Source organism: Myxine glutinosa, chromosome 6 (genome assembly GCF_964187855.1).
Source record: "Myxine glutinosa chromosome 6, kmMyxGlut1.1, whole genome shotgun sequence".
In the NCBI taxonomy this organism is placed as follows: domain Eukaryota; kingdom Metazoa; phylum Chordata; class Myxini; order Myxiniformes; family Myxinidae; genus Myxine; species Myxine glutinosa.
Window position 1 is genome coordinate 79,093,176 of NC_136266.1, and position 24,694 is coordinate 79,117,869.

General features: G+C 47.0%; 1 protein-coding gene across 1 annotated transcript in view; it reads right to left on the bottom strand.

The window, feature by feature from the left end:
- The window catches only part of LOC144892623 (scavenger receptor cysteine-rich domain-containing protein DMBT1-like), a 206,979-nt gene that overhangs the window by 74,824 nt on the left and 107,461 nt on the right, over positions 1-24,694 (bottom strand). The window contains 2 exon segments of the mRNA XM_078780036.1: positions 15,828-16,139; positions 18,613-18,660. Coding sequence (XP_078636162.1) covers positions 15,828-16,139; positions 18,613-18,660 — 360 coding nt within the window.

Here is a 24,694-nt window from a genome sequence, read left to right on the forward strand (position 1 = left end):
ACCTGCTCGCGGAACTCCGGGATGCTCCGGAGGAAGACCCAGTCCTGACGGCTGCCGCTACGGCCAGACCCAAGGCCTTACGCGGGGCCACTTGCTATTTCTGTGGGGGACCACGACATCCCCGGCCCGTGTGTCCGGCTCGGGATGCAATATGCCATTTGTGCTCGCAAAAGGGACATTACGCGAAAGTGTGCCGGAAAACCGCACGCGGCTCGCGGCCGCGCGCGACCTTGAATGGGCTCATTGCGGAGCCTACGAGCCGAGCCCAAAACCCGGTGCCTTACCCGGCTTCGAAGGGCAGGGCCCCTCTCTGCGGGCCCCTGGGCGCTCAGACGACCTTGGCGGGTGTCACCGGACAGCCACCACAGTCTCATCCTCAATCGGGCATGGCGTACGCGTCCTTGACCAGACTCCGGGCCACGCGAGGGGCTTTGGAGCCCCGCCAAGCCCCGGCGGTACGTTCTCCTCGTGTCGCTCATGAGCTAACAGTGGCCCTCACCCCGGAAAAGGCGATTTCGAATACTACAGAGGCCTTTTCCTGCCAAAAGTGTCAAAAGGCGTTTTCAAATACTACGGAGGCCTTTTCCCGTCAAAATTGTCAGATTTTGAATCGCGAAACACCGGAATGCATGGGAAAGCCCTCTGATGGCATTAATGGATTCCCCATGGACAACGAATACTCCGGCCACGACCGCAAAACTGCTGCTGGCATAGGATCCACCCGCGAGGCTCGTCCGACCCATTCGGGGGGTTCAGTCCCTCTCCCAGCAGGCTCGTCCGGCCTGGCTCAAGCCCTTATTCCCCTCATGGTCGAAGGCCATTGTGTTCGGGCCTTGGTGGATACAGGGTCTACGGATAGTTTTATCGACCAGCGACTAGTGCTCAGGCATGGATGGCGGGTCTGGAGGTCTACGAGACGGATCTTCATGGCTTCCCAGGGGCTTCGACTCAGCACGAAGGGGGAATGCCGATTGAAACTCGTGCTACAGGGACGGGTTTTTCCTGATGTACACCCTATGGTTTTGCCTGCTTTATGTGCTGATATTCTGTTAGGACACGATTTTCTTAAGCGGCATGGCCGTCTGGTAATGGAGTTTGGTGGGCCTGCCACGCTTGTTGTGGGGGCGGACGTGCTTGCTGTGTGCGCCCTAGCGCAAATGGACATCCAGCCGCTTTCGCTGTTCCCCAATCTAACCTCCGACTGTACCCCTGTCGCGGTAAAATCACGGCGCTACTCTCGCGCAGACATGCAATTCATTGCGGACGAAACGGCTCAGCTCTTGAAAGACGGTATCATAGAACCTAGCCGGTCGCCGTGGCGAGCCCAGGTCTTGGTGGTGCGAAGCGAGGCCCACCGCAGACGCATGGTAATCGACTATTCCCAAACGATTAACCGCTTTACACAGCTGGATGCCTACCCCCTTCCGGGGATGGACGCGCTGGTGCAACAGGTGTCCCAGTATTCGGTCTATAGCACTCTCGATCTCTGTAGTGCGTACCATCAGATCCCTATCTCTAGGGCGGATCGTATCTATACCGCTTTTGAGTCCGGGCAGTGGTTGTACCAATTTACTCGATTGCCTTTTGGGGTAACAAACGGGGTCGCCTGTTTCCAGAGGGCCATGGATGACCTCATTGCGAGGGAGCACTTAACCGATGTTTTCGTCTACCTAGACAATCTTACGGTTTGTGGATATGACCAAGGGCACCATGATGCTAATCTGAAGCGCTTCCTCGAGGTCGCGCAGAGGTATCACTTAACTATGAACGAGGATAAGTGCCAATACTCCCTATGCAAGATAGATCTTCTGGGGTACACCGTGACCCATGGCTGTCGCTCCGGATAAGGAGCGTCTGCGACCTTTGCTCGACATGGCCCCTCCCTGCGATTGGGCGTCCCTGAAGCGCGCCCTCGGGCTATTCGCCCATTACTCCAAATGGGTACAAAATTTCTCCGCGAAACTTCGCCCCCTCGTGGCCTGCGCCACCTTCCCACTGAGTCCGGCCACATTGGCGGCCTTTGAAGGCCTTAAGGCCGACATCGCCCGTGCCGCCGTGGCGACAATCGACGAGAGTGGATCTTTCGTTCTCGAAAGTGATGCCTCGGATCAGGCCATCGCGGCGACCCTCTCCCAAGGAGGGCGTCCGGTGGCTTTCTTTTCACGGACTCTTACCACCGCTGAGCGGCGACACTCGTCCGTCGAAAAGGAAGCGTATGCGATCGTCGAGTCTATTCGGCGATGGCGCCCGTACTTACTCGGGCGGTGCTTCCAATTTATCACGGACCAGCAAAGCGTTGCGTTCATGTACGACACCTCACACGCCCAGCGCATTAAGAATGAGAAAATCACTCGCTGGCGTATCGAACTCGCCGACTTCTGTTACACCATCAAATACCGCCCGGGGAAGGATAACCGGGCCGCCGATGCCTTATCACGGCCGGCTACATGCGCGGGTATCACCTCTTTGGAGGGCCTACGTGTGCTGCATGCAACTGCGGGCCATCCGGGCATAACGCGTTTCGCTCATTTTGTGCGGCGTGGCAATCTCCCATACTCGATTGACGATATCCGCCGTATCTGTCGTGACTGCGCTATATGCGCGGAAATCAAACCGCGTTTCTATAACCCACCCGTGGGGACTCTGGTTAAGGCTACGAGGCCGTGGGAACGCTTGGCGATGGATTTCAAGGGCCCATTGCCGGTGTCGAGCAGCTCTCGCCAACTGCTCACTATCGTTGATGAGTACTCGCGATTCCCCTTTGCTTATACGTGCGTGGACATGACTGCTGCCACGGTGATGCGATGCTTACAGAACTTGTTCTCAATGTTCGGGTACCTGGCCTATGTCCATACCGACCGGGGTGCGGTCTTCTTGTCTCAGGAGGTGCACAGCTATCTGCTCCAAAATAACATTGCTTCTAGTTACACCACGCCGTACAGACCCCAGGCCAATGGGCAGATCGAACGCTTCAACGGGATTATCTGGAGGGCCGTCATGCTCAACCTCCGGACCCTGGCCGGGGCCTCGATAAATGGGCTTGGTCGCTACCTGCGGCGTTGAACTCGATCAGGGCTCTCCTGTGTACGGCAACCAACCAAACTCCCCACGAGCGGCTTTTCCACCACCCCCAGGAGCACGGGGTGTATACGGTCTTTACCCAGTTGGCTCGCTGGGCCCGGGCCGGCCTACCTTAAACGGGCGGTTCGCGCGAGCAAGTACGATCCCCGAGTGGACAAAGTGCAGATTCTCCAGGCTAATCCTGAGCATGCTTGTGTGATGACGGCTGATGGCCGTGAGACTACTGTCTCCGTACGTCATCTTGCCCCATGCGGGGTCGCCGACCCGAGTAGGGAATCGGACGAACCGATCGAACCCATCTATGAGACTATGGACTCTCCCGACACTCCCATCGCCGAAAGTCTACCGATCCTCCCCTCACCGCGTCTACCGGGGCCCGACGACTTGGCGTTACCCCCTTCGTCACCCGACCCTGGTGGCGCCTCCGACGCCGGGGACACTGGGATACATGAAGCCGTACCCGGGGAATTTCGGACACGTGCTGGCAGAGAAATTCGCCGCCCGGCCCGGTACGGTTGGGTCGACTGAAACCCTGTTCTGCACCCTGTTCGTGCTGACGCTCGCTCGCTTCTAGCCACTCTGCCGTATAATTCTAACGGGGGGGGGGGGGGGGGAGAATGTAGTGAAATCGTATTCATACTGAACCCGGGGTGGTGCTCGCTGCTCGTTGACACCGCTAGGGGCGCGACTATAAGACCCGCTGCTGCGGACGGTGCTCTGAGACTTCTCCTGTGACACGTTACATCTGGTAGACTTGCTAACGGTACGCCAGCATAGCATATTAAGCTTGCTTGCATTGAATGTTATGAATGGACCCATGTGATGCCACATCTTATTACTATTGCATTTCCTGTATTACAGAATGATGTCATGATCTAAAATGGAATTAAACCACCAGTTGGACTAAGTTGTGTGGACCTGATTGGTTTTCCACAACAGGTGTATCATAGACTCGTGGAGGTGTTGGTGAACTCGACATTGACCAGATGCTGGTGTCTGTTGGCAAGATTGTGACACTCACCGTCCAATTGCAGCCACGTCTGCAGGCATTCACGATATTTACTCCATCTAAGAGGCATAAACGGCGAAGTTATGTCATTCACGACGTGTTCAAAGTGCATGAAGCACTTTAAACGCGATTTTCCCGAGGCCATGACTAAACATTCAGCGCGACATGGGCGCCGCCATTTTGTATGTCATGTGACCCAAGCAAGTGTTCTGATAGGCCTAGATTCAAAATCAGTGCCTTCGATGCAAGACAAAGTAGTGCGACATAAACGCGTGGAAAACTTTCAAACTGGCAGGATCTGTGAGATAAACTTTTTGTATGTGCTACATCTCGGCACGTACTCAGATTACCAGTGATTCTTTTTTAGTCTCTCTGACCTCGGAACGGGATTGAACGATACACGGTGTCAGCTTGAGGCCTAGGACAGAAAATGATCCTTCCCCAGGTATTGATAGGATAAGAGAGGTTTACAAGGGGAGAATACCAGTTGATTGTTGATATTTAACTACCAGCTGCTGTGATGTGAATTGTGGTGTGAGTCAATGTAGATAATTTTTACACAGGATGATTGTTGAGATGGGTTGGATAAAATTGTGAAATAAGACAAGTATATAGGGAAATTGTGCTTCGGATTTAAGTTGCAAGAATGAGACGCTTCTGGGATGGAAGCGATACAGGATCATGTTTACAAATTTCTTTGTTTACAAAAAAATGATGCTTGCAATACAGGAAGGCAACAACGCAAGATGGAGAAAATGTGGTGAGTTTCTCCATTGACCGATTATGATTGGGGAGATAATGGTTGGCAAATCAAGTATTGTTAGATGCAGGGAAATGATTAAAGGGAGGTGTTTTTGGAAATTGGTGAAGGTAAATATAGCATTTGAATTTCCAGGAAAGACGCAGTGAATGCGGCTATAAATAGCCAACCATCTGAGAAATAAGGTAAATAAATGCCAATTGGGGAAATGTGATTCAAAAGGATCGTTCATGGGCCTCCTCATATGGATTGTCATTGCCAGTGTGGGGCGGGGGGGGGGGGGTAGGAATTTGATCTGTGTGTGTCAGTAAGTTTGCACTGAAGGTACGAGGCTCTCCCTGTGTGGTCCTACCGGGTTCGAGGAAAGGAGGCCCGAGAGTGACCTTCGCCCAGATATCAACGGTGGCTGCAGGTCCGGTTCCAGTCTGGGACGACCCATTGCTTGCTCAAGCGTCAGGACTTGGCAGACCTCCATGCCGGGGCCCCCAGCTTCTTTGAGGCTTCGATTGCTGCTGCCCCCCCCCCCTCTCCCCTATGGCTTGTGGAGGCCTTGACAACAGGAAGACCACCCTCAAATGGTCTTCAAAGGCAGTACGTGAGCAAGGCATATTTTATGGTTCAGTTCAGGAGCAAGATGGCTGAGCTTGCTGCCAGAAACAGCAACCGGCAGAAATCGGTGTAAGCTTTGGACCAAGCCAACAGAGCGTGCCCTGCATATAACAGGCTTGTTGGCAAACTGAATGTAAATGCGGATATGGAGGAGGTCACACAGGATTGCGATGTGAGAAAAGTCCATAATGATCGCAAGGCAGACAACCTGGATTGCCTCAAGACAGACAACACATCCTGTTGGTTGCGCGTTTCCGGAAGAATGAAGATTTGTTGCGCGCTTCCGGAAAAGTACACTTGAAGATCACCCTCGTGTGTACCAGAAGAGGGATCCAGACCCAATCACGGACCCCAATGGGAGGAACGGTGGGGAGAGGTATCATAGGGTTCAATAAAGGCGATGATCGCCAGGACTAAGCCAGGCCCTGCAAGCCCGAAGGAGGAGCTAAAGGGAGTGGCCAAGGGAGTGGCCAATGAGGGGCTGCAAACAATGAGAGCTAAAGGGAGTGGCCAAGGGAGTAGCCAATGAGGGCCTGTCACGACACGTGACCCCAGGTGGCCAATTGAGGGCCATGGAACATTTGAGTGCGGTTTCGGGGGGTTATAAAACCCGGCCCAGACTCCCCGCTCTCTCACTTGCTGGGTTCTTGCGAGCGAGCTCTGACGCGCACGCTGGTCTCCTGCTATACTCTCCCTCGCTCGCTTAGCTCCTGCATACTGCACGCTCCTCTGGTTCCTGCTACGTGCACGTCATTGATCGTCGTCCCTGCCGCGATCATCTCCGGCTGTGGTGTCCTCGGTTGGAGCGATTCTTGGGGCTTCCGTCCAACGAGCCCATTCGCACGAGCTTTCACTATATATATATATATACATATATATATATACATAGTCACGTGAAAAAGTAAGTACACCCCAAGTAAAGTTTTGACTTTTTCAACATATTTCAACATACAACTATTTGATCTTCATTTCAACAATATTGACAGATAAAGGTGATATAATATAGCAAATATCATGAAACATTTACATTTTGTAGTCCATTGTATAATTTAAATAAACATAAATGCAAATTTCGAATGTGGAAAAAGTAAGTACACCCTTGGCTCTAATATAGGTGGTATTGCCCCCTTTGGCAGAAACAACCTCAAGGAGGCGTTTCTTATAACTGTCTACCAGTCTCTGACATCGACTGGGAGAAATTTTTACCCACTCCTCCATGCAGAATTCTTTCAGCTGTGCGATGTTTGAGAGGTTTCTTGCATGCACAGCACGTTTCAAATCCCCCAACAACGTCTTGATGGGATTTAGCTCCAGGGGGCTTTGACTTGGCCATTCCAGAACCCTCCATTTCTTTCTTTTCAGCCATTCCTTGGTGGATATACTGGTATGTTTAGGCCTTAGGGTCATTGTCATGTTGCAAGGTCCACCTTCGGTTGAGCTTCAACTCTCAGACAGATGGCCTCACATTATCCTCAAGCAGCCTCTGGTACAATGAAGAATTCATCGTGGATTCTATGATGGTGAGATGCCCAGGCCCTGATGCAGCAAAGCTGCCCCAAACCATAACATTTCCACCACCATGCTTTAGAATTGGTATCAGGTTCTTGTGGTCAAATGCTGTCTTTGGTTTTCGCCAAACATGTCTTCAGGTATGGTGGCCAAATAGCTCTACCTTTGACTCATCTTTCCAGAGCACATTGTTCCAGAAGTGCTGGTCTTTGCCTCAGTGTTCATTGGCAAACTTTAGTCTTGCCCTGATGTTCTTTCTGGACAGCAAAGGGATCTGCCCACATTTGCCCCAAATCTGCCCCAAATTCTGCCCACAAGTTCTCTATCGGATTCATATCCGGGGACATGGCAGGCCACTCCATATGCTCTGCACCACAGTCAGCAAGAAAGTGTTGGATCATGCGAGCACGATGAGGCCGTGCATTGTCATCTTGGAAGACAAAGTTTCCTCGAAAGGCTGCAAGAGCAAATGGAAGCAATGTTTCTTCCAGAATGGCCCTGTACTTGAACTGGTTCAGGTTTCCATTCAGAACAACCAGGTCAGTTTTGCCCCCTGCATGAAAAGCAGCCCTAACGGTCACCCCACCACCTCCAGCTTGGACTCTTGGCACTATACAATCTTTGTAGTAGGCTTCATGCACTTACTTGTCTGCGCACTCGGATTGGTATATCGGATTGGTATGTATACACAAAGAATTAAGTTAAGCACCCCTACACAAAGAATTAAGTTAAGCACCCCCTAATCCTGTCCTGAACCTGAACCCCCTCGAGCACGTTTGGGACATGTTGGGACGACAAATTGCGAAGATGGTCCCTCCAATAGCCAATCTGGATGAATTGGAACGTGCATTACATCGGGAATGGAACAACCTGCCACAGCAACGCATACGACGGCTTACAGGGTCGATGAGACGTAGGGTTGAGTCAGTGATCCGATCACGTGGGTCCTACACACGTTATTGACGCAAAGATCGCTAGAGGTCTTCTCAGAACAATGACTGTACGTTAGAAAACATAAACGTCATCCACACTGTCCGTGATGGACCTATAGCTCCATACTTAAATTGAGGTGAAAATATGCCTAAAATTCCCAAAAAATTTCACCTTAAATTATTCAGAATAAAATATTGAAAACGGCATGATTGTTATGTTTTTATGTGACCATAATATCACTTCTCCAGAAAATATAGCAATATCATGGGTATATTACACTGTTTTGACGACAACAAACTTGTAATGTGCGAGGTTGTAAAAAAACGGGGGGGGGGGGGGGTGCTTAACTTAATTCTTTGTGTATATATATATATATATGACGTATATATATATACATATATGACGTCATATCTTGACGATAGACCAGAAATCTAGACTCGTCACTGAAGATCACGTGATTCCAGTGTCCTGGCTGCCATTGACGATGCTCTCTGGCCCACTACAATCGGCACTGGCTGTGTTGTCTGGTCAGGCGTGGCTTTCTCAGGGTATGCCTGGCACGATAGCCTGCTTGAACCAGTCGTTGGTTGACTAGCCTTCTGGATACAGGCACATTTGTCAGTTGCTGCCACTCAGCCCTAAGCCGATTAGCTGACTTTGTACGGCCATTGTGGACTAACCGGTGCAGCTGGCGATCATCCCTCCTTGTGGTTCTGCGGGGACGTCCTGGCCTCGGTATTGGAGTAGGGACACCCCTCTGAGCATTTCGTTTCAGGATCTTTGACACCTGACCTTGAGTGATGCCATACTGCCGAGCAATAGCACGCTGTTTCATGCCGTAATTTCGTAAAGCCACCACTCCATGACAAACAGCATTGTCGAGTTGACGGACCATCTCCAGAGGAAGCGGCAATACCTTTTGGAGACGTGCAGCAGTTGTTTTCCACTAATACAGAACGCAACAACCCTTGTGTAGCCGACTGTGAAGCCAATCATCAAATGCAACTGTCCGTACATTTTGCCACGCCACCTGTGATATATAATCCTGTTGTTGACTTCTTGCTGCGACAGACAATCAGTGACATGGTTCTTTCAACAAATAAATCACCAAAGTGTAAAAGAAACTCACCAGATTGATATACTGAGTTCAGAAAGTAAACCCAAGTCAAGAAAAAAAAAAAAATTCCATATTCAATGCCAAGTCTGTAATATATATATATATATATATATATATATATATATATATATATATATATATATATATATATATATATATATATATATATATATACATATATATATATATATATATATATATATATATAGTTGCGGATTTGAGAATCCTTTGTTTGTAAATATGACCCTCTTGTAGTAATTCTTGTAAATACCTCCGTTTTGTGTGTAAAGGTCAAAGGTCGTCCCCTTAGTTAATCCATCGCATGCACGTAGAAAATCATATACCCTTCTAAATAGTTATTTCTTATTCTATGTTAGTTTAAGGCTCTGTTTCCCACTAGTTGACTCTGCATTGCACCAAATGACAGAAGATAGTTCCCTTTTCAAGTTTCCCCCAATCATCTCTTCGAAATGCCAGTGCATTGGGCGGTTTTCTTCACCCCAAACTCCATTACGCACGCGGTCAGCTCGGAGAAGAAAGGCGTGTCTCCACCTCGTCATGAGAAGGAGTGAGCCAGCCCCCGATCAACCAACCAAGGATGAGGGGTTTGGCCTGAGAGGGCGGAGAGAGAGCGTTCGAGGAGGTTCGCGAAAGTTCCATGGGCGTGGTTATATAACCCGTCGCCCGGAGCCTCCCACCGCAGTCCACCGGAGCCCAGTTGAGAGAGTTCAGTTGAGGAGGAGAAAGTGAGTTCTGGAGAGGAAAGCGAATGAGAATCGGCACGCCCTGCTCACGATACCAACCAGCACTCTGAAGCACAACCAGTGCGGGCACGCGAACCTTGACGTGCGTGGACATGACGTGGTCTTCGGATCTCCCTGTCGCCCGTTCTGTGAACCAGAGTGCAAGGAGTCGGAGCTGTCACATCCAGCCCTGCTGTTTGCACGGACCTGAACCTTCTCATCCCTCCACCCATTCCTGCCATCCCATCCTTTTGTGTACGTGAGTTTGTTTTGTGTGTCTTGTCCCTGGGGTATAAGTAAGCCTGTATAGATAAGTAGTATTGCACTGTGTCTTCTCCTTCTGTCATTATTTTCGTTTCTTTCCTCCTTGGTTTCTTTGGTTTTGTACATAATTAGTAATAATAAATCCTGTTATTTCCTACCTTCGTCTTCTTCTTCATGCTCGTCCGATCGTCTTTGTGATTTCCCCATTGAATACGTGTGGAACGATTTGGCCAACATTTAGAATCGGGTCTAGTTTTTGTTAATGGTTCGAGCCGCGGGCTGCTAATCCGCTCGGCAAATAACATCTTGTCCTCGGTCTCGAACGAGGTTGCTCACCTGCCTCGTGGAGGGAGCGGGGCGGCTTCAGGAGCGGAGACGGCCAGTGAAAATAAAAGGGGGATTAACCCCTCTCTTGCGAAGGGGAAGAGCCGTACTCCGTTTCCGTAACAATATATATATATATATATATATATATATATACATACACACACACACACACACACACACACACACACACATACGTATATAAAAGGGAAATGTCCATTTACATATGGTCGTGCTCGGTGTACTACCTCGGTGGGAGCGCAACGATAAATCTGGATCAAAGATATCCCTCAAGTTCGTAGGTGTTAAAGACAGTCTTTCATAAAGAGTTGTCGAGCTATCTCCGGCACCCTGAACAAATTCCACATTTCTGCCATAACCTAGAGAGGGTGTTGCATCAGCTGCACAGCCGTTCCCTCAGACAAAGATGCCACTCGCAGCATACAAAAGAAGAGATCCCTCTGAAGATTTTGTCTATTTGACTTTTTGTTAAGGGGAAATAAATCTGTGATTGAGTGAATATCAGTGATAGTGATCAACAGATGGAGAGAACGGCACACTTGTGAAGTGAAATGTATGACAGGTTCACACTGGTGCTTGGAGCCGTTCTCGTTTTGCTAAAAGTGAATAGATTTTGTCCAAAAAAAGGTCAAGATCATTTTTATCATCTTAAATCCTTCTGTTAAATACATTGCAAAATAGAATAAACATTAGGGGTCAAAACAGGGTGAGGTTGGTGCACGTGACTTTAGAGGAAACAGTGTTCATAAAAACAAAATTGTGGTGGACGGAAGTGCAAGGTATTTTTTGCACACAACGTCCTGGCTCATTGAAAAGCAAAGTGACAGAGGGTAGAAGGTAACACATTAGTCTAGTAGGAAGACTAGGTCCCCCTGCACCCCCCGGAGATATACTTCTAATCAGTGTTTCTAGATTGGAAAAAATGTGTAGAAAATGACTAGCTATGGCCCCAAGCTGAAAAAATGTCCCACATACCATTTTTATGCAAATTACTGCTGCCATTATCAAAAAAACGATTTTTGACATATCTCAGCCAATATTGCAGATAATTGAAAAATGAAGGTGTCTAGACCCATGTTTTGAAGGGCATAGATCATGATAGAACTATTCATAACATGATTACATGTGTCTATGGTATACTAGTATGCTAATTAGTGCTTTATTTACAAAATAATCACAGTTTTACGAAATAATAGACTCATATTAAGGTCCGTCTACACAGACGTTAACACAAAGTTTTATTTTTCTAAATATTACAACTGTCAAAATAGTCCTAGCACTCAATGTGACCACTCTTCTCTTGCTTGTTTTAGATAAACATCATTAGCATTAGTGATTCTACACTGAGTCAGTCATCATCATTTTCATCGAAATCGTCAGAGTCAAACTCTTCTTCTCCTTCCTCTTCCTCCTCCTCTTCGTGCTCTCCTGTGTTCAGAAGATCCACCAGTGAGGTTGGTAGGATGGGACCACTGGACCACATTGGTTTCAACAGTCCTTCATCAGTCCTTATCCATCCTTGCTCCTCATAAGGTTTTGGCTTTTCGATGATAGGTTGATCGGCTCTTTTGTACAATGCTACGCGGTGGTTCACCTGTCTTCCCCAGGTGGCCCTTGCGCACCTTTTCCTCAAAGGCATGGTACTTTTTGATGAGGAGTAGAGTTGAGGGGTCTTTGAGGGCTTAATCGAGGTGCTCTCGGTTGCAAGACTGGGTCATTCTGAGAAGCACAGCAGGGTCAGAGATCATGATGTTCTCCTCCTCAGTGAATCTCTCCATCAACAGCCTCTCCATTGCCTCACACACTGTTTTGAGGCAAAAGAGGGACTTTGCGTAGGCCTTTCCACTGAGAACACCTTTGAGAGATCCACTTGTTACTAGTTGTGCCTCAAAGAGAATCTCTGCATATCCAGAACCACGCATCTTGTGTCCAGTGAGCATCCCGATGTAGTTCATGGATGTGTGGAAGGGTCCAATCGTTACTACATGACTAGCAAATTCATTTGGCCAGCGCCAGATGATGGGAAGGGCTTTCATGCAGACACCCAGATCAAATGTATTCAGGACCCATCTCTGACCCACCTCAGCAGTTGCTGCCTCGGAACGCTTCAGTAGCTCACGAACAACTGCGTTGTCTGTGATCGGTTGGTGGATAGGCGTGCAGTAGTCGACTGTTGATTTGCTGGGTGGGGGAGAACCAGTTGCAGAGGTGAAACCCCCTAGCCCAGGCACAGGCTGCAGGCCACAGCTTCCGATGTATCTGATGAAGAGCCAGATGTAGTACTCTTGCATCGTAGTGGCATAGACTGTGTCATTCTCTGCTGGCGGTGTGAATGATGAGCCTTCAGGGAACTTCGGGCCAACGCGAGTAAAGTGCAAGGGTGGGAGAGTTTTTGGTGTGTCGACCTTCAGGCTACGCTGTTGTGACCTATTGATGGTAGGTAGCATTCGGTCCTTGCTGCTCTCGAACCCGGGCTTGACCTCCTGCACCATGATTCCTCCAGCACTGTTTACAATGTTGCTGCCGTGCACACTGGTAGTGGTTTTATTCAAGTTGTCCCACTCACAGTGGAATACAAGGTTGCCCTCTCCTGTCACAATTTGTGGTGTACGATAAGTTGAGACTTCATCCAGGACCTTGGCGAGAGCAGTTTCCAACTCCAAGGCGAAATCGTAGCTCTCAGAGTGTCCAAGCCTGTGTAGTATTGTGGTGAGCTGTTTGCTTCGGAACAGGTGCCTTACAGTCACACAGAGGAGAATGTGCTTTGGTAACTTCCATTTTCCATCTGACACTGCACGGCACAGATCTTGTCCAATGGAGAAGACCAGACGCTTCACCTTTTCTGTCTCGATGCCCTCCTTGCCAGTCATTAGCACGCTGAGAAAGCGGACAAGGTCTGGAGGTAGGATGTCTTCAGGATTGAGCTCCATGTCTTCAGCTGTTGGTGGCCATGGTTGGTCTTTACACTCTCTGAAAGCCTGTAGAATACCCTGGCGAAGTTGGAGGGCAACATTTTGGTTCTTGTTTGTGCTTCCGAGTGTGAATGCTCGTGCGAGAGCATTGGAAACTGTTATGTTTGTGCTGTGCACAAGCCAGAAAGAAATGACATCACATTTGTCATGATCAACCTTCGTGAAGTGGATATGCTCCTTGATTGGGTCATTCTGTAGGCGTTTCAGTAGTTTCTCTGACCGATAATTTGAGTTCTCATATCCATTCAGTTTCAGTTCCTCGACATAGAGCAAGCGCAAGGAAGAAAGCTGTAGAACTTTATTCTGCTGGATGACCTGGGTTTGAATGTGTTCCAGTACTGAGTTGAATGCCTTTTCATGGGCGGCTGACATGCAAGCCTGCTCCTTTGGTGCTTCGGCTCTGTGAATCGCACGCTCATAGTTGTAGAATGCTGTGCGGAAAGCTTTAAAACATGACGGATGGTGTTTGGCCTCACATGCAAAGAGGTCTTTGTTTTTCACCTTTCGATGGAGTCGATAGAGACCCATTTTCTCAGCCCGTGTTTCGATTTGCTCCCATGCATTTTCTTTGTTTTTAAAGGATGGGAAGGTTGTAGGCCTCTCAGTATTGCGATGAGCATCTTTGGTCTCAACTTTCTCACAAAATATACACTCTGGCGGGAAGATGGGTTCAGCAGAACCTCCTGGTTTACGAGGAGAGTGATGCCATGATGAGGTTGATGGCCCTGGTTCTGTATCATCTCCCAGACGATGAAAGTGGCGGACAAAGTGCTTATAACACTTGCTGTGATATCCTACTCTTTCTAGGTCATCAGGAAGAGTTGCCGGGATCTGATCACATACTGATTGCATACGACATGGGGAGTCATGCGGTTGGTTGAGACGTCTATCCCGGATCTTTTGAAGCAGTTGCAGTTTTTCTGAAGCAGATCCTTTAATTTTACGGAGGGGCGTGAAATCCCCATGATCAGACATGGATGGTACATGAAGGATGCATGTAGGAGGAGAGCTTTGGGCTGCAGGTTCTACACTCCGTTTTCTTTTGGGCATGCTTGCTGTCGATGTCTACCATCACTGTTAAATGACAAATAAGAAATCACGAATGATGTTAAAAGTGCCTGTGAAAGGAGGCTCTGAGTTTTCAGTGAGGTAACAGAGGTTCTGAGTCATGTTCTACACTAGGGTACTTTTTAGCTGACTAAACCATGTTTAGTGGCATCAAAAGTGCTAATAGCTAAAACATCTAAATTCTTCCACACTAACGTTAGCTATCTAGGCCAATGAAACATTGTGCTAAGTTACTGTAGCTAGCTCAGCTGTCGTGCCTCTTTCTGGTTCAATTCATATACAGAAGTCAACAGATATGTCTCATGTTTGGCATTAACAAAAGTTTAAGTTACACCGACATTAGGAACATACTGTACATAGATGAGGCTAGCTTTAACGTTAGCTAACATGGTGCTAGCTGGCTCAGCTGTTATTCTGCCTGTTTATGATTTCATGCAGAAACTGAAGTCAAGAGTGTGAGTAACATTATAGTTAGCATCTTACCTGGCTAGATTGGAGGATGAATACCAAGAACAACACACAGATGGAATGGAAGACTGAACTTTCAACTGAGGTATTCAATAACATCAACGTTACCAATTGATACGAGCGCGCGACATTACCAATTGATACGAGCGCGCGAGCGCGCATGTTACATGGATGGAAATGTAAAATGGCAGCTATAGCAGCACTAATTTGGATCTCTAGTCTGTCATTTCTGCACTGTGATTGGATAACATAAAAAAATATGTTTGGGAGTTAACAGCAGGAGTTGGTAGATTTTACGTGGGCTGGGTGAGAAACCTTTAAATAAGCAAGTGAAAATCTCTCGCAATACAAAGTCAATGGTGGGAAGAAAAGTTGAGTGGTACCAATGTTACTGCCAATGTCCCGCCCCTATGCAAGACTCAGGAGCATCTTGTTGACATTTAACCTTGAAAATACCTGGGTTTAGACCCCTTATGTACCATGTTAAGTTATCTGCAGTATTAACGTATCCTTATCATTTGTAAAACTGATTATTTTGTAATTACAGCATTAATATGCATACTAGTATACCATAGACACATGTAATCATGTTATGAATAGTTCTATCATGATCTATGCCCTTCAAAACATGGGTCTAGACACCTTCATTTTTCAATTATCTGCAATATTGGCTGAGATATGTCAAAAATCGTTTTTTTTATAATGGCAGCAGTAATTTGCATAAAAATGGTATGTGGGACATATTTTCAGCTTGGGGCCATAGCTAGTCATTTTCTACACATTTTTTCCAATCTAGAAACACTGATTAGAAGTATATCTCCGGGGGGTGCAGGGGGACCTAGTCTTCCTACTAGACTAAAGGTAGTGAGGCAGACAGGTAGTTTGAATTGTGGGATGTGGTGGGCTGCATTGATGAGTTTTGTATTTGTTTACATCTATAACTACCTACCTTGACAAACAGTTGAAGCATCGTCATGGTGATTGCAGTTATGAATGCCCAGACCCAAATGCCTGCAGTGGGAAAGATAAGACTCTGAGCCGTCGCAGCCAACGTTGTCCATAAATATGTTTCCGATACCCTGTCCATAACGAGCACAGCATGGAGCAGCAGAGGCCTCTCCACAGCCAAGCTGGTGGCAGGTGACTCGTGCATCATTTAAACCCCAACTGTCATCGCAGACGGTACCCCAGGATCCAGAGTAAAACACCTCCACGCGGCCTTCACAGCGGCTTGAACCACCAGCCAGACGAACAGACAGCACTGTTAAGGAGGACAAAAAGAGGACAACATTGGCTCGTTTAATACATTGTTGATATGCCTCATAACATGTCGACATTGATAAAATAATTGTTCTGAAATCACATTTTGACCTCATGTGGAGACTTTTAATAGTTAGGATTTTCTTCATCGTTTCTTCAAAGTAATTGCTGCATTAACCATCACCGGGAAGCATTTGCTCTGTCTTCGTTGTTTCAGTTCTGGTTTTAAGTACATTATGCATTCTTGTCACGTTCTTTTAAATCTTCGCATCTCCCTCTCCAGCTTTATTCAAGCTTTTCTTTTTGTGAAGAGGTATATTGTGCTATATTTATTATTTAATGGTGCCTCCAATTGTGTTTTCAGATATTACATTTGTCTTTTTACTCATAGTTATTTTCGATTTTATATTTACTAGTACACCCGCAGACTCCGGGAGGGGCAGGAACGGTCATTCCTCTTTGGGGTATATAGATTACAGTCGATCTATGGGTGGGTCTTCAGAACATTGGGTGTGTGTTCATTTGCCAAGTTTCTTGTGAAGAGATCGCCAAGTGGTTTAAGCATTTGAGCAAGCACTCCATTCAAAACCATTAAGGCTTGGCTTCTCCCTTTCAGTTTCGTATGAAACAGCAGGAGCGAGTTTCAAAAGTTCACTACGAAAAATGCCACGGTAGCGGCAGAAAGGGCCATGTTATTAAACAAACATTTGTGGGTTATATAGAATCCAGTAGATCTTTGCTCAGTTCTGTAAGTACACCTTAATTTAGGGATGTCGGGATCACTCCAAATTTCTTCATTTAGTGTTATAAAGAGCATTAGCGACTGTTTAAAAAGCTAAGCATTCGTGTTTGTGGTGCATAATATTTTTACTTCCTGCAGAAGCCATTGCTCCCACAGAAACGCCATTATAACTACGAGTACCCGACTGCAAAGCCGCAATGAGCCGGTGAAGCCGAAGCCTCTTGCCACTATTTTACCCATCACTATGGCATCAGTAGATTAGGTAGTTGGTAGTAGGTAGGTGTAGTAGGTACCGTATGTAGTTCAAAATGACACCATTTGCATTCTGGATGAGATTAAAATTTATAAAATTTCCTTCTTGATTAATTCGGTGAATTCCGTCTCAACTTCGGATATTTCCGGCTGCGAGATTTCTAAAAAATAGTTCTTCGTCAATTTTAGAATATTTGATGCCGTTTTCAGCCTCCGAAACGCGGTACTGGTAATAAGCTTTTTTGAAATATTTTTTCAAATGCTCGAATCTCATTGGTTTCGGTGTTTGGTGACGATTTTCGTTGAAGATAAGCAGGACCCATGCGGGTCCGGGGAACGAGGTTGGTCTTAAAGTATTTTAATTACAAATTAGAGGTGCATAAGATTGTGAATCAAACAAAGACAGGTGAAACTGAAACAAACTCCGATTGAACTTTTTCGCAATTTTTTAAATCATACTTCCGCATCCGCAAGATGGCGGCCTCCATTGAGTGATTTGGTGCGTCAAAGCTTGAATTCTCAAAGGATCCAGCAAAATCTGGCTTTTCAACATAATACGTACGCGTTCATTCACAACACCGGCTTCGCCGGCTATAAGCTATTTATACACGTTATCACTGCAGGAAAAAGCCTTGGGGAAGTGAGACATTATTAGTATTAATATTGTTTTGTAATAACATCAACAATATGCGATTATCATTAATTTTGTTATTAAAAGTCTTTGGAAAAACGTCAGGATAAAGCTAATTTAACATTTATATGCACCTCAACGTGCAACCCCATTGACAGCAATGGCGGGAAAACTCGCTCGGTTGAGGGGGGAAGGAGGGGGGGGGCGGGAGAAAACCCCCTTGGGGGGGGGTCAAATGAATGCGCTACAACCTTCATTGTGTAACCCTTCGTCATCCTGTCAAAGTTATTTGGCCTCATTGCACGTGATTCCAATAACATCAAGAGATTTCAATACCACACAATGCAAGTGAGACTCATTCCAGAGGAAAGAAAAAATGTTTTTGCCCTTGTCTGTTTGTGAACACGATATGTGAAAAAGTTGTGAACAGATTCAGATGAAATTTGGTGGAGAGGTTTGGTGTATGCCAAGGATGAAATGTTTAGATTTTCGGAAATATCTGGATTCGAGAATTTTAAAGCGATTCTTCACCACTGAGAGACAGGGCAAAAAAGGGTATTTGGCATTATATCTCAAAAAGTTGTGGACGAGTTATGATAAAACTAGGTGGATTATTTGGTTAGGTGACAAGAACAAGGCGATTAGAGCTTGGTTCAGGTCCGAATCCATATCGGGCGTATCAGTGGGATACAAAATGTGAACTGTTCAGCCTCTCTGTGTTATTCGCTCTTCTGAGTGCCGTTTTAGTTTAAGACCTGTTGTGACATTTTAAGTGATCCATCTAAAAACTTATTTCATGAAAGAAGTTTATTTTACTCACTCATGTTTGAATAATAGCAAAAAGATTACCTTCAGAAGTTGAGGTCGTTGGTCGTGTTGTGTTGTGCCCTTGTGCATCTGTTTCATCCGACAGAGACAAAATTACCATTACAAAAGGTTTATTGCACATTTTTTATGGATTGTTCCCGGCATACGTATTCCAAAGATTCTACACAAACCAAGCATTTCTCAAACTCGTCTGATATGGAGGGTTACTTGTGGAGCAGACATCAGATTTTCATTGCATTTGGCTTGCTGATAATTTGTTTCCTATTTCACAAGCATTTTTACTTGTTTCCGATACCCTGTCCATAACGAGCACAGCATGGAGCAGCAGAGGCCTCTCCACAGCCAAGCTGGTGGCAGGTGACTCGTGCATCATTTAAACCCCAACTGTCATCGCAGACGGTACCCCAGGATCCAGAGTAAAACACCTCCACGCGGCCTTCACAGCAGCTTGAACCACCAGCCAGACGGATATCTTACAGAAAGACAAGAATATCCCATAATAATGTCCACTACGTGAAAATATCACTTTGAACATGACTATCTGCCATGATCTTTCTTGGGAAAACCACATTTCCAAGCTGGCCTCCAAAGCCAGTCGCCGACTGGGCATCCTCCGTCGTGCGAAGTCCTTCCTCGGCACACCTGAGCTCCTCACCACATACAAGGCTTTCATCCGCAGCTCAATGGAATACTGTTCTCCCCTATGGGCCGGTGCTCCTGCCTCACACCAAGCTCGGCTTCACGCTGTTGAAACCATAGCTTTCAGAATTATTGGAATCTCCCGCGATGAAGCTATCTCTGAGGGCCTTTCACTCACTCACCGCAGGCAGGTAGGTGGTCCTTCTGTCTTCTACCGACTCCTCTCCGGCCTTGCACCCCCAGCTCTCTCTGTGCTCTGTCCCCCAAATATTCCTACAGGTCGCACAAGATCTGCCAGCAACCCTCTGATGGTTAAACTGCCGAAATCTCGGCTCTCTGCTCACCTTCACTCTTTCATTCCTCTTTTCTCCCGCCTCTGGAACAAACTCCCTCACTCCCTTCAATCCCACTCCTCCCTCCAGGTCTTTAAAACAGCTGTTCACCACCATCTCTTATCTTCCCCCATCCAAAACCTTGATCTTTTCTACCCCCGCTAATTCACCCCAGATCCACCTTGTTTGAAATTCCAACTTCTTTCCTGGAAGTCCTGGCAGTGTCCATATGTTTTATACCTCTCCCACCAACCCCTTCCCTTGCCCCCCCCCCCCCCCAAAGCCCTCGCCCTCTCTCAGATCTCTCGATGTCTCCATGTCTCTCGGTCCCTGCTCTCAAATGTTGTGTTTGTGTCCTTCCCCCTCTCTCCCCATCTTGTCTACCGCTCCCGATGTTATATGTTTTATGTGTCGGTTTGTCTTTCTGTGTGACTAATGTTCGCTCTTACACGAGCCTCGATCTTGTATACGAAAAAAAACAAAAAAAAAAACAGTAAGACAAAAATGTAAGCTTTTGTCCTCGAAGATGAGGTACTTTCTTTTATCATTTTTGGAAACTGGTTTTCTTTCTTTTTTTAACAATTAAAGTTAAAACCTCTTTTACAGCAATAACTTAGCGATTGAATATTATGCAGAGTTTTGTCTTCCTTTACAATTAAGAATCTAAAGTAAGAAAAACTTTATTTACCAAGACAGATGAGCTATTCTCACGGATGTCTAATTCATGGAGCACACGATTATCCTTGAGGAATAATCTTTGGTGAGGAGTTTCTTCACTAAGCTAAACGTCTTCGATTAACATCAGAAATAATCAATGTCTGGAATCAGAGACATTTTAAATGGCATAATCATTTTCAATCATATTCCCAGTGATGGGTCTCGAAGCCTGAGTGATTGTGCGGACATTGAGCAGAAGGACTGTATCGGGTTTCAGAGCAATCGGTTCGTAAATAAGAGACGAGTAGGGATCCAAAGTTGAGGGGTTAACCACCCATGGGATCCCCCATAATCCGAAATCGAAAATTCGAAGCAAGCAAATTGTGTGGGCTACTGTCTTTTATTCATGTTCCCCTCCCCTCTCTTGTATCCAATACCTCCCCTCCCTCTTCCATAATGGTGTAGACCTCAAACATGTGGGGCCTTCGCTCTATCCTGACATATCTCTCAATACAGGTTGCTCTTCACAAACCAGACATAATCTGCTTCACAGAAACCTTCCTCCTTCAAGACGTCCCCGATTGCCTTCCTATCTCTCTGTGGTTACTACTTCCTCCGGTATGATAGGCCTGTGTCTCATCCTGGCGGTGGAATTGCTCTCTTTATCAAAAACTCTCTTCCTCACTCTCTTTGCACTGCCATCACTCCACAAACCACCAGGAGTACGTCTGACTTTAGCTTCCCCTCCACTCCCACCTCTTGTTTATATGTTTGTTGTACCATCCACCAAACATTGGTAAGTCCATCTACACTTAGCTCGCTGACGTGATGGACCAACTTATATCCACGCTGGCTGGGTGTGGGTGCCTCTTTCACCAGCCATGACACTTCACCAAAGGACTTCTGGGACTCATTGGAACTGACACAATCTATGAACTTTCCGACCCAGATCTCGGTAAATGGTTTATCATCTCTTCTGCATTTGGTGATGACTAACTTCCCTGCCAATGTCTGCAATTATTCTTCAGCTCCAATCGGTTCATCTGACTTTGTCCTTTTACATTTACACCATGAATATGGTCATCTCACTTTACATCTGACTTTACACCTTTGCAGTTCATCTGACTTTACACCAATCAGCAAGGTTGGTTCATGGTACAGTTAGTAAAAATGAACTTTTATTTTGGATGTGAAATGAAATGAAATTCTAACACAAGGACTGTGATACCAGGACGTTAAAAGTTATGCAACTTAAAAACTACATCTATCTTCGTAAGATAATAAAGAATACCATATCTTCTTCAAGCTTCAAGTCCGAGCAGTTAAAACGGCAACTATTATCGGGATCAAGACGCGTTTTTGGCGAGCAAAGTGCGGACTGTAATGTAATGCTATGTTCCTGGTCCATGTTTGTAGTTTGGGTCCATGTTTAAGTCTGGCAGTATTTTAAACAATTTTCAATGGTTGCTTGGAGACAGGGCAGCATGGAGAATCATACCAAAGGAATCGTAAGATTAAAAACTAACCAGCAGATATGGAATTAAATAATCACTCGTGGTTCCCATCAAAAATAGTTTTTGCGCCAGTGAAAAACCACGAATACACGGGGGCACAGGGCCGCGGATATAGAAGCAGGACACATGTTATGAACCGTGAATACACGGGATCCACGAATGTTGGGACCGTGTAAATCTGGGTCCGGCTGTAACAACATGTCTGGAAACAGGGGATACTGCATCAGCAGCACAGCCACGCTTCCTAGCAATGATGGCTCCATGAGCCAAAGACTGCATATGACATAATAATAACAATAATATTGTTGCGGTTTTGAGAACCCACACTCTTGTAAATATGACATTAAAGGGTTCAAGGTTGCACCCCATAGTTAGGCCACAAGCAACACGTAGGTCACCATAGGACTTCAGTTATTTCATTAGTATGTGTTTAGATAAGGCCATGTTTCCAATAGTCGAATCTGCGTTGTGTCAATCAAATAAGAAGTAGGCCCGTTCCATTCATTTTGCAGCCTCCCTCTCCAAGCTACGCCATTAAGCGCGCCCTCCTGTCTGTGCCCCATGGCCCTCCCAATTTGGTACGCTCCTGGGAAAGCAGCAGCAGCGTTCGCAGCCTCGCTGTGCTTCCGCCCAAACGCCGCCATAAGCCACGAGGTGAGGCCCGGAAAAATGGGGCGGAACGCCAGGAAGAAGGGGTGGCCACGTCAACCCATCATCAGTGCGTGGCCGGTAAGTGATGCCCAACCAACCAGGGCTGAGGTAGGATCGCCTGATAGGCGTGGTTTTTGGGCTCGCGTAGCAATCGCTGCTTGACTTATAAAAGCGCGAACGCAAAGCGCTTTCACAGGACTTATACGGCAGCGCTCACATTGACAGGACTTGTTGGAGGCGCGCTTGTTAAAGAGGACTCGTTGGAAGGTTTGCATTAAAGAGGACTCGTTGGAGGGTTGGCATTGAAGAGGGCTGTCGTGATTGTAAGAGAACTGGTTGGGAGAGCGCTCATAAGTGAGGACTGCAAGGAAGCGCGCTGATTAAGAGGACATCGGAGAGGGGGCGTTTGGCACGAGCGTGCACTTATTACATACACCGCGAGGACAGCACCCTTCCCCCCATTATATAATTGTCCGTTGGTGTTCCACTATACGCGGAGCTGCCTGCGGGGTATCGTCCGCTGGACCGGAGCCGGGCTGGAGCCTGGACGCGCTGGTGACCATCAACCATCTACAAATCCCCATGTGAGTGTGTATGTGAGACGGGCCCGTTTGTCTGGGGAAGAGAGTAAGACTGTTTAGTGTTTAAGGCTGCCCTGTGTGCTTCTTCTTCCTCTTTCTATCCTGTACATTTCTTTCGTTTCCTCTTCTCCTCCTTGTACATTGGTAATAAATTGCTTGTTCTTTCTTGGTTTCCTCTTATCCGATCGCATCCGTCTTTTCTCTCATTGGGTAAATGTGGCATGATCGGAACCGCCATAATTGGGTCTAGTCCCTGTTAACGGCCCGAATCGCGGCTCGCTTCGCTCGGCGTGTTCACTAACGCCGCGGTTCGGGCGGGAGTTATTTCCTTGCTTCACGGTCGGTGTTGGTAATTCGGTATTAGGACTAAGTCGACCAATAACCCTACCTAATACCGACCGGAAGGAACGTATAACTTCCAGGACTCGTGTCGGCCAGATAAAAGGACAAGGGGATTAACCCCCCCTTGATAAGGGGAGAGCCGACGTTCAAGATCTGCAACAATTGGTAGTCAGGAGTTGGGATTGGGAACCTAGGACTAAAATTTTTAGACCAAATTTTGGACACCAATTATGCTATTGGTCGCAACAATTGTTGTGGGGGAGTGGGATTTGGGACCCGAACCAAATTTTCTTATCTGTGAAAAAATTTGGTCAAAATTACGAGCGGCCGAAATTTTAATTAACACCCAAATTTGAGTCGTGCCATGGAGAGCCAAGGCGAACGGATGCCGGTGGGGGTAAATTTGGAGATAGAGGAAGGGTTAGAATCAACCCAGGTTCCCAGGGAAGAAGTGGGACATTTGGGAGAGATGGAGAAGGAAAGGAATGAGGGTGCGGCAGTGGGGGTTGCAGGCGCATAAAATGGCGGCGCCCGCTGCACTAGGCGACAAGGGCCGCGCCCGCTGCACAACTGGGAGGGATCTACAGGACCTCATTGCGCAGCTGCAGGCAGCCATCCAATTGGGGGTGGACAACAACACAACACAACAACAACATGCATTTTAAGGCCATTTTCCCTGCAAGAGCGGGGTTTAGCCTTGAGGTCCCCATGACAATCTTCTCCATTTTGCCCTATTCTCTGCATCTCTCCTTGTTAACCCCCTTGCCCGCATGTCTTCTTCCACCGTCTTTAGCCAAGTCTTTCTCGGTCTTCCCCGTCCTCTACTTCCTTCAACATTTATTTCCATCACTCTTCTCAACCAGTCACTTTCATCCTTCCTCAACACATGACCAAACCATCTCAACCTGTTCCTCTTCACAGCATCAATCACAGGCTCTATTCCCATCATCTTTCGCAATTCATCATTTGTCTTCCTCTCTCTCAGCGACACTCCGCACATCCACCGAACCATTCGCATTTCCACCCTTTCCAGCCTTCGTTGCTGCTCTACATTCATGACCCATGTCTCGCTCCCATAAATCAAAACACTTCTCACACATGCAGCATACACCTTTCCCTTCAGCTTCAACGACACTCCCCTCCTCATCAGCACGCCACTCAGTTCCCGAAACTTCTTCCATGCACATCTCACTCTAGCAACCGTTGCCGAGTCTGATCCACCTTCTCCATTCAGCATGTCTCCAAGATAGCAAAATGTTTTCACACCTTCCAGCTTCACGCCGTCTCCAAGATCCAACTCAACATTTCCTCCATCTGCAGCTCCCTCTGTGCACACCTCACATTTGAATGGAGCTGCCACACTGGTTAATGACCCTCTCAGACCACT